The sequence below is a fragment of the Vulpes lagopus genome, chromosome 11, assembly GCF_018345385.1.
Source record: "Vulpes lagopus strain Blue_001 chromosome 11, ASM1834538v1, whole genome shotgun sequence".
NCBI lineage: Eukaryota > Metazoa > Chordata > Mammalia > Carnivora > Canidae > Vulpes > Vulpes lagopus.
Genome location: NC_054834.1, coordinates 61,585,626 through 61,601,915, shown reverse-complemented (window position 1 = coordinate 61,601,915; position 16,290 = coordinate 61,585,626). Strand labels below are relative to the sequence as shown.

Genomic DNA, 16,290 nt, shown 5'->3' with positions numbered 1-16,290 from the left:
TGCCATAGTACTTCTGAGATGTGAAGGAGACTAGTAAAAGAAATCTCTTATTATTCCAGTATCCTCAGGCTATTAAAATTACATGCATGATGTTATTTCTCTATTCACCCCTCTAGCTTAAATGAATGCCTTGTAAACAATATAACAAAGAAAAAAAAAGGACTTCCCACAGGTATTTTATTTTTATTTATTTGTTTTTAGGAATGTTTTTATTAACCTACATCTGCAAAAAAATTCATATAAGTGTAGATCTTCACCTATGTTAAGAAAACAATGTATTCTAGTGGGGTGTCTGTGTGGCTCAGTCAGTTAAGCCTCTAACTCTTGATTTTGGCTCAGGTCATGATCTTGGAGTTGTGAGATCAAGCCCTGCTTTAGGTTCAGCACTCAGTAGGGAGTCGGCTTGAGACTCAATCCCTCTCCCTCTGTCCCTCCTCCTGCTCTCTCTATCTTAAATAAATCTCTAGAAAAAAAACAGTATATATAAAAACACAAACCCCATTAATGGCCGATGAATAGGTGGCAGTGGACCAAATGAACCTCAGGCAAGAATTCAAAAGACAAACTAAATATTATCTTGAGATCATACATGGAGGTCTCATTGCCCAAAGTAGGAACTAAAAATGCTGGAAAATATTTTAGAAATTTGTTCAAATGCATCAGTTAGTTGTTGTTTTTTTTTTTTTAAAAAAAGGTTAAGTACTATTCAAAAGAAATACTAAGTAAAAGAGAACCCAGAGAGGTAGCAGAACAGTGAAACTGGTTTGGTATTGAAGACATTTATCAGGCTGAGACACATGTGCATAGATATTTTTTAGCTTCATGAGATTCTGGGATCTGTAATAAGGACCCAATCAAGTTGGAGATTCTAACAGGAGATTTCCATATAAGTCAGGGGTCCCGAAAGAAATATACCATTGGTTCAAAAGTAGAAGCTCAAATAATCATCATCCCTCAAAGCAAAGAAAGTTGTATGTCTAAAACTTGACATTGAGTAGAAAGGATGAAGTTGTTTTAATCTCTCCAAGGAAATTTGTAACTACAATACAGTTAACACTTTGGAATGCCTAGTGCAGTCCAATTTCACACAACTTGAAATGCCTGAAAAACCTCAAATGGGAATTGAATTTCAAGAGATACCAATATTTGATATAGTCAATTCAATAGGCTAGTAAAATTCAATATAGTCAGTCTATAAATCATTTTTATAAGTCAGGCATGAGATAAGGAGTTTGTGGCATATTATAACTCAATTCACAGCTTCAGTCAAAGTATTGCTATGAAATACATGATAGCTGAAGTAAACAGTGCTGTAGTTGATTTACATTCTGGGGAAATCTCCTGTTGTCATTTGCTGACTGGCACCAGTCCATGGACCTCAACTTTAATAGCAATGTTCTCAGTACCTGACAGAAGTAGATGAAAGTATTCTCTGGAGAAACTCACCTTCATCTCACTTCAAAGTATTTTCATAGATGGAATTCTAAAAGAATGAACAGCTCAAAATCAAAAATACTAAGTACAGAAGCACGATGGCACTGAGAGTTAACAAAAAAAAAAAAAAAAAAACAATTAGCAGAAGCATACCAAAGAAAAAGAACCTTAGATGGTTGAACTTATATAAGACTCAGAATAAAAAATAAGTTGCACAAATTTTAAGAAACATGAACATCTGTACATATGAGTAAAGAGCAAGCAGGCTCACAGATGGCTAGTGAGAACACAAAGAGAACTGCCTGACTGTGGGTCTAGGAGAAGTCCCACAAAGCTTAGTGGTTAGCAATGCTCTCAGGAAGCGAAATGAGTAGCTTTCCATACCCAGTGTGGCTTTGAAGGATAAAGAGAAGGCATACAATTTTATGACTCCTCTCTTAAGAGGGAACAAAAAGTGTGGAACAAGACTATGCATGTAAAAAAAAATCAAAGAAATCTCAGAATCCCTACCAGGGCTGACAAAAGATATTTCTCTCTCAAAGCCAGTCAGTAAAGACTGAAGGAGGTGACTACTTCTTTTTTTTTATTTAAAATCAATTAGCCAATCAATTAGTACATCATTAGTTTTAGATGTAGTGTTCAGTAATTTATCAGTTGCATATAAAACCCAGTGCTCATCATATCACGTGCCCTCCTTAATGCCCATCACCTAGTTACTCCATCACCCCCACCAACATGCCCTCCAGCAAACCTCAGTTTGTTTCCTATAGATAAGAGTTTCTCATGGTTTTTCTCCTTCTCTGATGGCTTCCCATTCAGGTTTCTCTCCCTTCCCCTATGATCCTCTGTGCTGTTTCTTATATTCCACATATGAGTGAAACTGTATGATAATTGTCTTTCTCTGATTGACTTACTTCACTTAGCATAATGCCCTACAGTTCCACTCACATCGATGTAAATGGTAAATAGTCATCCTTTCTGATGGCTAAGCAATATTCCATTGTATATATAGACCACATCTTTTTTATTCATTCATTTCTCCATGGACATCTCGGCTCTCTCCACGGTTTGGCTATTGTGGACATTGCTACTATGAACATAAGGGTGTAGGCACCCCTTTGGATCACTACATCCTATCTTTGGGGAAAATACCCAGTAGTGCATTGCTGGGTCATAAGGTAGCTCTATTTTAACTTCTTGAGGAAGTCCCATACTGTTTTCCAGAGTGGCTGCACCATCTTGCATTCCCATCAACAGGGTAAGACAGTTCCCCTCTCTCCGCCTCCTTGCCAACATTTGTTGTTTCCTGTCTTGTCAATTTTAGCCATTCTGACTGGTGTGAGGTGGTATCTCATTGTGGTTTTGATTTGTATTTCCCTGATGGCAAGTGATGTGGGCATTTTTTCATGTGTCTGTTGGCCACATGTATATCATGTGGTTCTCTTTGGATTCATGTTACTTAGAATTCTTGGGGCTTCTTGCATATAGATGTCTGTTTCTTTTCCTAGGATAGGGAGATTTTGAGCCATTATTTCTTGAAATAAGCTTTTTGCCTCTCTCTCTCTCTCCACCTTCTGGAACCTCTATAATGCAAATACTGGTCTGTTTGACAGTGGCCTATAAATCTCTTAAGCCAACTTCACTCTACTTCATTCTTTATCTGATTGCTCCTCTGACTGAATAAATTCCACTGCCCTGTCTTCAACTTCATTGATCTAGTATGTGGCTGGCCCTTTTTATTGAATTTTTCAGTAAACTTATTGTATTCTTCAGATCTGAGATTTATGTTTGGTAACCTCTTATTTTTTCTATCTCTGTTGAAATTCTCACTTTTTCATGCATTGCTGCATTGCTCTCCTGATGAGGTGAGCATGTTTATGACCATAATTTGTATTCTTTATCAGATAAATCACTCATCTCTGTTTCATTAAGATCTGTTTCTGGGGCTTTATCTTGTTCTTTGTTTGAAACATATTTCTTTGTTTCCTTATTTTCATTCTATGTTGGTTTCTGTGCATTAGATAAATAGACACCTCTCCCAACTTAAAGGAGTAATATCATTTAGGAAATGACTTATTGTTCAGATGGGCCCTAGCTCATGATTATTCAAACAGCCTTCTTTGTTCTTAGTGGCTCCTCATAGTTGAGGTTGTGCCACAATCTGTCAGTGTCTCAAAAGGGAGGATCCCAGTCAACATCTACATGCAGCGTAATTGGAAGTCAGATACTCAAGAAGCATTTTTAAAGTATGCATGTGAGACTCTTTCAGGGAAATCCTGGAAACAGGTGTTTCTATCTATGCCCTCTGCACTAATCCCTGAGGGGTAGAGCCTATTAAGGAACGTTTCTTTGTCTGGTACAATCCTGTGGGATCCATGAATACAAGCCTCACTGGCCAAAAGAGCTGGGCTATCAAGGGATGTCCCCCAGGTAGGACCCACAATCCAGGGTATCAGGCATGAGCACAATCCTTTCTAGGAGATACTGGTGACCTGGGGTAGCGCAGAGGGAAAGTACAGAGATAGTGCCTGCAGTCCTCCCCAGTCTCCAGAGATGATAGCAGTCCACCCATAGGTGTGTGTTAAATTAGAAGGGTTACCTCAGACTGTAGCTTTTATAATATGTATATGGGCCTCCTTCTATAAAAGACTGGGAGTTGAGTGTTTCTGACTGCTCTCTGAATTAAGTCCTGGGTGATAGCCAGTTCAGAACAGTTTCTTTGTTTGATATCATTTTGTGAATCTCACGGATATAAGCCCAGTTGGCTTTCAGAGATAGGTGTTTTGGGAGCCAATATCCCAGGAGGAAGTCTCAAAAATTAAGGTGCTAGGCATTGGGTCCAAACCCTTCACAACTTGGGAGGAAGCTAGAAGTTGTGAGTTCCCTCCCAATCTATGTGACTGTGCCAGGGGTGGGGTTATTGGCAAGGCTGTATCTGCACATCTCCCATTTGTTTCAATGTAGAATTGTTCTTGTGTGAACAAGGTACAGGAGTCATTTGGCTAGTTTATGAATTTCTCTCACAGCATATTGCTCCATGTGGAGCTATAGATTTGGTGCGTTCATAAGAGAAAATAAGTTCAAGAGTCTCCTATGTTACTATCTTGAACTAAAATCCCTCTTTCTCTCTCCATTAAGAACTAAAAATTAGCACCTAGCCATGAACAAAAGTACATCTGTGGGAGCTGTGAGCTCTAGCACCACATGGCCAGGGCCAAGGAGGAATTTTCTCCCTTGTGCAGTAGGTAACAGGTAACAAATCTCAGTATGTGCTGTGGATCTAGTGGAAGCTAGCAAACCAGCCTGACACTCTCAGCCACAGTCAGGGAAAACCTGGAGTGCTAGTTTGTGTGAACAACCACGGAAAAGGAAGATTTTGTTCAAGTCTAGCTTTCCTGAGGAAGAAGTTCAGATCTCCACTGGAGCAAAAAATAAATACAAGTTTGAGTGCCATTGCCAATACCATCCTTTCCCCAAGGCAACACAGTGCAGGAATGAACTAACCAGTGGGAAACTAGTCCGTGTGGCAAAAAGAAAGTGGTGAGTGAGTGCCTGGCTACTACAGCTGTGTGGAAAATAATGGAGAAACCCAGAAACCCATTTCTGTCCAGCAGTACTAAGGTAGGACATTCATTACAAGGAAGGAGGGGTGTGGATATCATGAAAGAAGTTGATAAGAATATCAAAGGGCATTAAAAGGATGTAATAGATCCCCCCATCTGACCAGCAGTTACCCGCAACACCCTATGTGCCAAATCTACCCACCCTGTGATAGATCACTGTGCATTTTCTCAAGTCAGAGGCAAAAGTGAGCTCCAGTTAAGAATGAATATGCTAAGAAAAACTTCCGTTCAAGGAAGGAACCACAACTTAAGCTGTAGCTCCACCTTCTTCTAAGAAACAAAACAGAACTTTCTAGGAGCCAGTCTGGTGAGTTGTAAGAACTAGTACACACAAACAAGTTTAAGAGTTTAGCCATGGCAAGAAATCTGAAGTAGGCATATCCAAACAAAGCTGAATAAGATACCAGCTATAGTAAAACCAATGAAAAATATCTCCCATCCAAAGATAGCTAGTAAAGATTTGAGGAGGTGTCTGCTATTTCAAATACAAAAGCAGGAACATAAAACTCCAATGTACATGAGATGCAAAGAATCATGTCATCACCAAAAATAAAAATAATTCTCCAATAACCAGCTCAAAGTCACAGAATTTTGCATTTCAGATAATAAAGTATTTAAAATAGCTGTTCTGAGAGTGCCTGGGTGTCTCAGTCAGTTAAGCATCTCCTTCTGCTCTGGTCTCAATGATCCTAGGAGTTTCGGGATCAAGCCTTCTCAGCAGAGAGTCCGATTCTCCCTCTCCCTCTGCCCATTCCCCTGCACCTTCTCTCTCTCTCTCTCTTCTCTCTCTAAATAAATAAATAAATACATAAATACATAAATACATAAATACATAAATAAATAAATAAATAAATAAATAAATAAATAAATAAATAAAATATTTAAAAATAAAACACCAAAATAGCTGTTCTGAAGAAACTAAATGAGATACAGGAAAACACAAAAAAGTTCAATCCTCAGCCATTAGAAACAACAAATACCCACCATTTGCTTCAACGTGGATGGAACTGGAGAGTATTATGCTGAGTGAAATAAGTCAATTGGAGGAGGACAAACATTATATGGTCTCATTCATTTGGGGAATATAAAAATTAGTGAAACGGAATAAAGGGAAAGGAGAGAAAAATGAGTGAAAATATCAGTGAGGGTGAGAAAAGATGAGAGACACCTAAATCTGGGAAATGAACAAGGGGTAGTGGAAGGGGAGGTGGGCAGGGGGCGGGATGACTGGGTGATGGGCAATGAGGGGGGTTTGGCGGGATGAGCCCTGGTGTTATGCTATATGTTGGCAAATTGAACTCCAATAAAAATTTTTCTAAGAAATAAAAAACAATACATGAACAAGTGGGAAATTTAATATACATAGAAATCATTAAAAGTAACCAAGAAGAAAATCTAGAGCTGCAGGATTCGATGAATAAAATGAAAAATATGCAACAGGAAGCATCCATAGTAGACAGAGACAGAAAGTAGAATCAGTGAACCTGAGTACAGGAACTATGAGATAACCCAGTCAGAGAACAAGAAAAAAAAAAAAAGAATAAAAGAGTGCAAAGAAAGCCTCTGGGAACCATGAAGCATATGACTTTAGAATCATTGGAGTTAGGGATCCCTGGGTGGCGGCACAGCGGTTTGGCGCCTGCCTTTGGCCTAGGGCGCGATCCTGGAGACCCGCAATCGAATCCCACGTCGGGCTCCCGGTGCATGGAGCCTGCTTCTCCTTCTGCCTGTCTCTGCCTCTCTCTCTGTGTGTGTGTGTGTGACTATCATAAATAAAAAAAAATTTTTTTAGAGAATAATTGGAGTTAGAAAAAGAGAGGAGAAGGAGGCAGAAAGTCTATTTAAAGATACAATAGCTGAGAACTTTCCAAAGCTAGGAAGATACATGGACATCCAAGTTAATGAAGATAATAGACTGCTACATGATCTCATTGCAAAATGACCTTCTCCAAGGCATATTATAATGAAAATCTCAAAAAGTAGATAATCCTAAAAGCAAGCGAGGGAAAAAAAGATTATAAACTGCAAAGGAACTCCCATTAGGCTATCAATGGATATCATAGCAGATACCCTTAGGCCAAGAGACAGTGGAATGATGTATAAAAAGTGTTGGGGAAAAATGACAACTGAGAATCTCTGTCTGCCCAAATTATCCTGCAGATAAGAAGGAGAAATAAAGGCTTTCCCAGACAAATGAAAGAGGGTATTAATCACCATTAGACCCTCCCAGCAAGAAATAATGAAAGGAGATCCTCGAGCTGAATTGAAAAGATGTAACACAAAAACATGAAAATAGACCACACACTGGTAGAGGTAAATATACAATCAGATTTAGAAGGCTATTTCTGTATAGGATAGAGTTTTAACCAATTAATTATAGTATAACTGTAGTACAACTACTGTAGTTTGTGAACAAACACACAACATAGGAGCACCTGGGTTGCTCAGTCAGTTAAGTGTCTGCCTTCAGCTCAGGTCATGATCCAGGCATCCTGGGATTGAGCCTCATGTAATTGTTGGGCTCCCTGCTCAGCAAGGAGCCTGCTTCTCCCTCTCCCCCTGCTTCTCTCCCTGCTTGTGCTCTCTCGTGCTCTCTCTGTGTCAAAATAAATAAATAAATCTTTAAACACACACACACACAACATAAAAAGTAAACTGTGATGTCAAAAATAGAGAAGAATGAAGTAAAAGGATAGCTGTTTTGTATGACACCAAAGTTAAGTGGCTATCAGCTTAAAATGGATTTTTAAGTCTATGTTTTATGTAAACCTTGTGGTAACCACAAACAAAAACTTATATTAGGTTCACAGAAGAGAAAGGGGAATCAAAGCATACCATCAGGAAAAATAACCAATTCACAAAGTTAAGAGGAAACAGGAAAAACAAACAATTGAACAACAAAATAGCCAGAAATCAATTAATAAGTTTACATTAGTAAGATAACATATTATAAGTATCCTAAGTGTAAATACACTGAATTCACCAACCAAAGGCACAACTAAAGACAAACAAACAAATAACCCTAACTATACACTGCCTAGAAGAAACTCACTTCAGCTTTAAGGACACACAGGCTAAAGGTGAGATGGAAAAAGTGGAAACTAAAAGAAAGCAGTGCAGCTATACTTATATCAAACAAAATAGACTTTTAGCCAAAAATGGGAATAAGAGACAAAGAAGGTCATTATATAATAATAAAGGGGTCAATTCATCAAGAAGACATAACAACCAAAAATATATGTATCCAATATCAGAGTGCCAATACAGATTAAGGAAATACTAACAGATCTGAAGGGAAAAACAGACAGCAATACAATAATAGTAGGAGACTTCAGTACCCCACTATCAGCAATAGATGGATCATCCCAGCAGAAAATCTACATGAAAATGTTGGACAAAACCAAACACCAGACCAGATGTCGCTAATAGACATTTATAGAACATTCTATCCAATGGCACCAAAATACATTCTCCTTAAGTGCATACTGAAAATTCTTCAGAATAAATCATATGATAGGACACAAACCAAGTCTTAACAAATTCAAGAAGACTGAAATCATGCCAAGTATCTTTCCCAACCACATTGTTATGAAACTAGAAATCAACAAAAGGAAAGCTGGAAAATTGACAAGCATGTGAAAACTAAACAACACGTTCCTAAACAACCAAAGGGTCTAAGAAGAAATCAAAAGAAGAATAAAAAAATATCTTAAGACCAATGGAAATGGCAACACGATACAGGAAAACCAATGAGATACTACAAAAGCAGTTCTAAAAAGGAAGTTTACAAGGATAATGACATACTAGGCAAATATAAAGATTTCAAATAAACAACCTAATTTTTTACCTCATGGAATGAGGAAAAGCACAAACATAGCCAAAGTTATTAGAAGAAAGGAAATAACAATGCTTGAAATATTAGGAATGATTTGATAGTGTGAAACGCTGGCTATATCAGGATAATTGTTCTTGATTTAATGGGAGAGAGAGGTTTGAGTCCCACAATGTAAGAAATAGCTATTGGCTGGGATATGGATTTTCAACATCACTCCCATCAGAAATCTCCACTGAACACTAGAAGCGAGAAATGAAGTCATCAGACTCATAAGTAAATGGTACTGAAGGAAAAACATTCTTCATTCCATTCTCCTTTATGGTTCAAATCACCTCCCACTTCCTTAGATTACAGTTGGCGGAGACTGGAAAGTGACCAAACTTATTAGATGACTAGCCTGGAAAGAGGCCTTCAATAAACATTAGCTATCTCAGACTGCTGTTGCCAAGCCAATTGTATAGCTTTGTTTCTGTTCAAAGGCACACCCCCCTATTTATTCCCATCATGGTCAGAAATCCAAAACAGACATTGATCACCCTCATGTCTGGATTATGCTGCATCAAAATACTTGGGAGACATGGTCTCTACACTCCTGGGTGCCTCTGCCAGGTATTGCTTCTTTACAATCAGAGGTCTGAAATAAGCAGGCCTCAATCTCTGAAGCCAAAAGAAGCAGAGTTTCTAAACCTTACCATTAAAAATACTTGCAGATTATTAATAAACGATGAGGCCACTCTTCATGTAGGGTGAAAGTATGAACCTCTAGGACCTAATGATATTGTGTTTATATGGAATCAAGTCAGCTGTAAGCCCATTTGGCATATTATCTGTTACAAATTAAAGTATCTTTATTCAAAAGCAGTATGAATTTTGTTAGAATCCATTCATGTGCACATTATTAGGGGTTAAAGTTTCGAGAGGATAACTCTGGACAGGACCTCAGCAATACCATGTCCTCTTTTGTAACCTCTTCAAGGCATCTTTGATTTCCTTGTTCCTCAGACTGTAAATCAAGGGATTCAACATGGGAATAACCACAGTGTAGAATACTGATGCAAATCTGTCAAAGCTGGAGGAACCACCAGAGCTGGAACTCAAATAGACAAAGACACTTGAGGTATAGAAGAGAGAAACTGCTGTCAGATGAGAAGCACAGGTGTTGAAAGCTTTGGATCTGCCTTTAGCTGAAGTGATTTTCATGATGGACCTGACAATATAGCCATAGGATATCATAATAATAAAGGCATTTATCATCCCAAAGATTGTTGCTAGTATAGCAATCAACAGATGTACAAAGAAGGTGTCAGTGCAGGACAGGATTAATAGTTGGGGCATGTCACAGAAGAAGTGGTTGATGACATTCGGCCCACAGAAATGAAGCTGAAACATGGCACACAATTGGGATATACTAGCAGAGAGTGCAGCCAGATAGGATCCCAGCACCATCTGAATACAGAGCGTGGGTGACATGACTGATGAATAGAGAAGTGGATTACAAATGGCAGTGTATCGGTCATAAGCCATGGCTGTCATGAGACAAGACTCACTCAGTCCCATGGTTGAAAAGACAAAGTACTGAACGGCACAACCCACAAAGGTGATGGTTTGCTGCTCTTGGAAAAAGTTGGAGAGCATCTTGGGAGCTGTAGAGGTCACATAGCAGACATCGATGAAGGACAGATTACTGAGGAAGAAGTACATGGGCGTGTGGAGGTGAGAGTCCATCCTTATTAAGATGATGAGGCCCAGGTTCCAAGTCAGAGTCAAAACGTAAATCAGCAGGAATACAGCAAAGAGCACTGCTAGGATTCTGGGGAAATCAGAGAATCCCAAAAGGATGAAATAAGTGATCTCTGTAGTATTTCCTCCCCCAGTCATTGCTTGGTGCTTCTAAAATCAGAAAAAGAGAGAAGAGAATGCACTGCTGACCCAGGAGAAATGGCAGCATTACAAATCTCATATGTTCCATAGTTTCCCTCCATAGAGTGTGGGGAGAGAAGCAATGCCTCACTGACCTGATGAAAAGATCCAATTTTTCATCTCAAATTGTCAAGAAGTGACTTTTTAGTGTCTTGTGTTCTCACCTATTTAATGAAGTCTCATGAAAATTAAAGAGATTTTTTCAAATTTGACTGAGAACTAAAACAACAGAAAGGCTATGATTATTACAGAGACCTCGTATGTAGAATTACAATCTACTACTAAACAACACATCAGACGACCTGTTGATTGCTGTCACCTGGATGTCATAAGTGCTCAGCTCCCCTTGCCTGTTTAACACTCTTCAGCCAATAATTCTCCCAAATGGTTTCAGATGTGGCTTAATCACACTGAGAGAGGGACCTGCACCTGTCCTCTGGCAGGGGTCCAAGGCCCGAGAGAGGAAAGCTGTCCGCGCCTGAGGCAGGATCGGATCCTGTCCCCAGGACCTTGTGCCCTGGGCCTGATGATGGGGCCACAGGAAAAAAAACATAAGAAAAAAAAAAACAGGCTCTTTTGTATCAATACATAATTAAAATGGAGACCAGCAGGTTTCTAAAGCAGAAGTGATATGAAGGAGATAATCACATTGGGAGTTATGGCACACGCATCACATGTGTCCCTGTAATTGTCACTTTAATAGTGAGTCTTGGCAGCAACAAGACTGGGAATGTCAAGAAAAGAGAAAGCCACACATACCCACTAATTTAAAAAAAAAATGTGTACTATTTTTCCCTAGGGGTTGGCTCGGCGATTTAGCTCCTGCCTTTGGTCCAGGGCTTGGTCCTGGGGTCCTGGGATCGAGTCCTGGGATCAAGCGTTGGGCTTCTTGCATGGAGCCTGCTTCTCCCTCTGCCTGTGTCTCTGCCTCTCTCTCTCTCTCTTTCTCTCTCTCTCTCTCTCTCTCTCTCTCTCCCTCTCTCATGAGTGAATAAATAAAATCTTTTTTTTAAAAAGCATAAGTGGCATCACTCCAGATTAAAACTGAAATAGCCTATCAAGATGGTCATCTAAATAAATTTTTTTAAGGTTTTATTTATTTATTCACGAGAGAGACTGAGAGAGGGGCAGAAACATAGGCAGAGGGAGAAGCAGGCTCCCCATGGGGAGCCCAATGTGGGACTCAGTCCCAGGACCCTGGGATCATGCCCTGAGCCAAACGCAGTTGCTCAACTACTGAGTCACTCAGGTGTCCTCATTTAGATAAATTTTTTAAATTTCTTCTTTTATCCTTAGGAACAGTTATTTACCCTGTTTGTAATAGTTTCACAAACTTTTATATGAATGTAGTTAATACATCATCTTCTAACTGGCCCAGAAAACTATATCATAACTTATGACAGCATATGTGCCCAATAAAGTTATGGAACAAGTCGTCTCACAGAAGTCTTCGTACTGATAAGAAGAGAGAAGGACAAACATTATATGTTCTCATTCATTTGGGGAATATAAATAATAGTGAAAGGGAATATAAGGGAAGGGAGAAGAAATGTGTGGGAAATATCAGAAAGGGAGACAGAACATAAAGACTCCTAACTCTGGGAAATGAACTAGGGGTGGTGGAAGGGGAGGAGGGCGGGGGGTGGGGGTGAATGGGTGACGGGCACTGAGGGGGACACTTGACAGGATGAGCACTGGGTGTTATTCTGTATGTTGGCAAATTGAACACCAATAAAAAATAAATTTATTATAAAAAAAGAAGTCTTCGTACTAAATATACCAATGCAAGGGTAGGATAGCTCACTATTGACCCCAACATTTTTTTAATTTTAGAGTATTTTACTACCTGAGAAGCAGCATGGTACTGTAGTTAAAGGTTCAGACTTTGGAGTTTTGTCTGATACCCTCTCACTTTATGAACAGTAGCTTAAACACATTAAGACTGATTTATTCAAAATAAAGTGAGAACATTAAGAGCTCCTGGACTGTAAGATTACTAGGATGGTTACAAGAAAATTCATAGGGATGCTCAGCACACAACTCTGTACACGGTAATTGTCCACTAGGGGTTGGCTATTATTATCATGGATTGCTTACAGATAACCATAAATGACAGCTGTACCCATGGTTAGGAATGTCACCAGTTGTAGGGGTTAATTTGAGGAATTTCTTGAGACATTATTGACCTTATAGACAGTGAGGAATCATTACCTCTAGGCAGATGTAGATTCAGACCTCATGTAGAAGCAAATCAAACCACCCAGGGCCATGAAGACATAAACCACATAAACAATGTTCTATTTAGTTTGCTTGAGTTTGAGTATACTTGCTTGACAACCAGCATCAAACCATGATGACCTTGAGGCAAATAAAAAGTAAATAATTTCAATTCCCAAGTACTACATAGGTATGGTTCATCAGTTTTGTTGATACAGTCATCATGTTAGAGCTTACTAACATTCATAATTCATAATAGATTGCAACTATGGCCTATGGTTCATAATCAACTGCCCTTCCTTGAGATAAGAGAGGAAATGACTAAGAACAGCTAAGAAATTTTTGAAAAAATATTATGAATTAAAAACACATGAACTTTTAGATATTAAAAAGCATTATAAACACTGGAAATTCACTATTCTTATAAAAATAGATGCCAAAAGACCATATAGAAATTTTAGAGAAATTTAAATATCAGTAAAAATTTAAATATGATAAAAATTAGTATTTTAAATTGATAGAGAAAGATTCAATTCTTGATGGGCATTATATAATCTTGATATGTGGGGAAAATGTCTGATTATAACACCAAAACAGAAACTATAAAAGAAAAATATAATAATTTAAAACTTGGTTATTATGCCAAAAAAGCCCACATGTGTAAAATATTTTGAAATGCGATTGATGAGGGAAAAATAGTTACAAAGCATAAAAAAGGCAACATAGTAATGCCCTTAATACAAAAGGCATAGATCAAGGGATACAGTGCTCACATTTACTACTAAGGAGGGTACAAAATTACAAATGTCAAGTGTAATGACTGGTATGCCTTTGATTTCCTTCTTCAAACATCTCCATATTGATCAATTTCTGACAACTCCTGTATTTATAGGAAGAAAAAGTTGTTAAGATATATAAACCCTCCATAGTAAGCACAGAGTGAGACAGAAAGGGAGAGGGAAGGGGAAATAAAGAAGAGAGACACTAACAGATGAAACAGGCTCTCAGAATTTCCTGGCTTCTACCAGTGACTGTGTCACCCTTAGCAAGTCATTAGCCCCTCTGTGACTCAGTTGCCTCATTTATAAACGGGGCTGATAGTGCTTACTACTATCAGAAGGTGGCTGCAAGGACTGAATGATGTAAAAAGCTTAAAACAGTAAGGGCTCAATAAATGTTAGCCTTTATCATCCCCATTATTATTCCTCTCTTTCAAGAAAAATAAGGCAAACTAATGCGGAAATATCAAAGAGCTCCGCACATAATTATCTTCTAAATTAGATGGTCTCTAAGCCTAGAGGCAAAAATATAGTTAATCAATGACTATTTCTGTCTTGTATTATTCTGTTATCTCCCAGTCAGCTGGAGTGTAAAGCCCTGATGCCCCTTTTTATGTGTCACCACCACCACCTTGAGCCAATGATGCTATATACAGACATGGTCTAGTGGAGAGGTCCACTACTTAATGAAAACATCTTGCATATAAATATTTGTGTTACCAAATAAATAAATGTTGAACAAATAGTTCTTTCACCCACTTTTGGATGCAAAACTAAAATGATCTTATTTCAATTATGGTTTTATGAACTTGGAAATCTTTCTGTTGACTCCTAAAGTGTTGCCAATATAATATCTCTCTTGTTTTCTCAAGATGAGTTGGAGTCAACGAAAATATGGTGAAAATATAAACCCTCATGCACAGCCTCCAACATCCAACATCCAATATACCAACATAATCAATCAGTTCAGCAAAAATAAGCCAAACTTCTGATCAATCACTGTAGTAAAACTCTTCAGTTTCGTATTACATTCTGGTGACAGAGGCAGCCAGAGCTAAAAGTATTTTATGTAACTCATCATTTCCCCCCACCAGAAAAATAAACAATTATGGATTGTTTATTAATTCATGATAAAATTGATCCTGAAAATTTATCTTGTTGAAATTTGGTAACACAGAGTAAGACAGAAAAATTCTGAATATAGTCAGTCTCTTTGGTTAAGAGAGTTGAGGTTGATTAAGTTTTAAGGTGGTTATGTGTTCAGGGTACAAAATGATTCTGAAGGTGATGAGGTGACAGTTTTAAGTTTTAAGGCGGTATCTGTTCACCCTCTCCCAAATAGTTTGAGAAGAAATAGAGACTGACAGACATACTGGTTGCAGATGAGGTTAAAGCTAATCAAAGCTTTTCCAATCTGACCAACTAAAGACATAGTTTGTAAGGTTGTTCAGGGAATAAAATCAGATAAAGAAAGCCAAGATGTGGCAATGAAGAACAGTGTAAGTAAAAAAAAAAAAAAGAAGAAGAAGACGAAGTTAAAGAGACAGACCAACAACTACCAATGTTGGCAGTGAGGTATCTCACTCACAGTAGACCCACACTAGTGCTCCCGGATCCACAGAGTCTCCAAAGATGACCATAGGTAATTACTCAAAGTATTTCAAAAGACCAATGAAACTGTACATGAGTACTCTGTTATATCAACATTTAGTGGCCTGCTTGCCTTCTGCCACTCAGAAATTATCAATCAAAGCTATATATTGACACGGAAATCAAATTAACTAATGACATTATAACAACAGACTCCTAAACAAAAAATTCAGTCTTGGGATGGATAAAGTTGGAAAATCAAGACTAGAATGTGGGATCTTAGGAAATTCCTCTGAAGGTAAGTAAATCATTATTTTTAATTCAGTGCTCAATCATTCAATTCTAAAATTTGTTAGGCACTATAAACATTGTCTTATTAGATTATAAATAATCCCATTATCCCTCATTTTACAGGTGAAAAAAAAACAGAAGGTAATGGAGCTCAAGATCACACACCCTTAGGAAATTACAGAACTAGAACTCAACATTCATCCCTCACCCCAGAATAATCCCTGAAATTTTAGATTAGGGATCATCTTCTCAATAAATGTCAGAGAAGTTGGGTAAGGAGCAGGAGAATCCAAGGAAGAGCCCACAGTGGAGAGTGTGGGAGTGAGAAAGAGGTGAAGAATGGGAGAGACTGTGGACAATAAACCTTGCTCCACACAGGTCCTACTGGAAGAATCGCATGTCTATTAAGATAACAGAATCCACTGTTCTCACTAAATCTTGCCCTCTCACCTGACCCAGATTCCCCAAGAAGACAGAGGTCTTGCCAAAGGCTGAAATTGCTTCTTTCTTTTCCAAAAGAATTTTCCAGGTAGGCCCTATTGCTCTCCAAGATGGGAGCCTTTGGCCATCAAACTGGCTATCCACTCAGAGCAAGAGAGAT

The 16,290-nt window shown here is 38.4% G+C and overlaps 1 protein-coding gene across 1 annotated transcript; it reads right to left on the bottom strand.

Annotated features, from left to right (window-relative positions):
* Nucleotides 1-9,831: 9,831 nt before the first annotated feature.
* LOC121501309 (olfactory receptor 5AN1-like) lies at nt 9,832-10,770 on the bottom strand. Its single transcript, XM_041773250.1, has one exon. It carries the CDS (start codon nt 10,768-10,770, stop codon nt 9,832-9,834), a length of 939 nt encoding a protein of 312 aa, XP_041629184.1.
* Nucleotides 10,771-16,290: the final 5,520 nt, after the last annotated feature.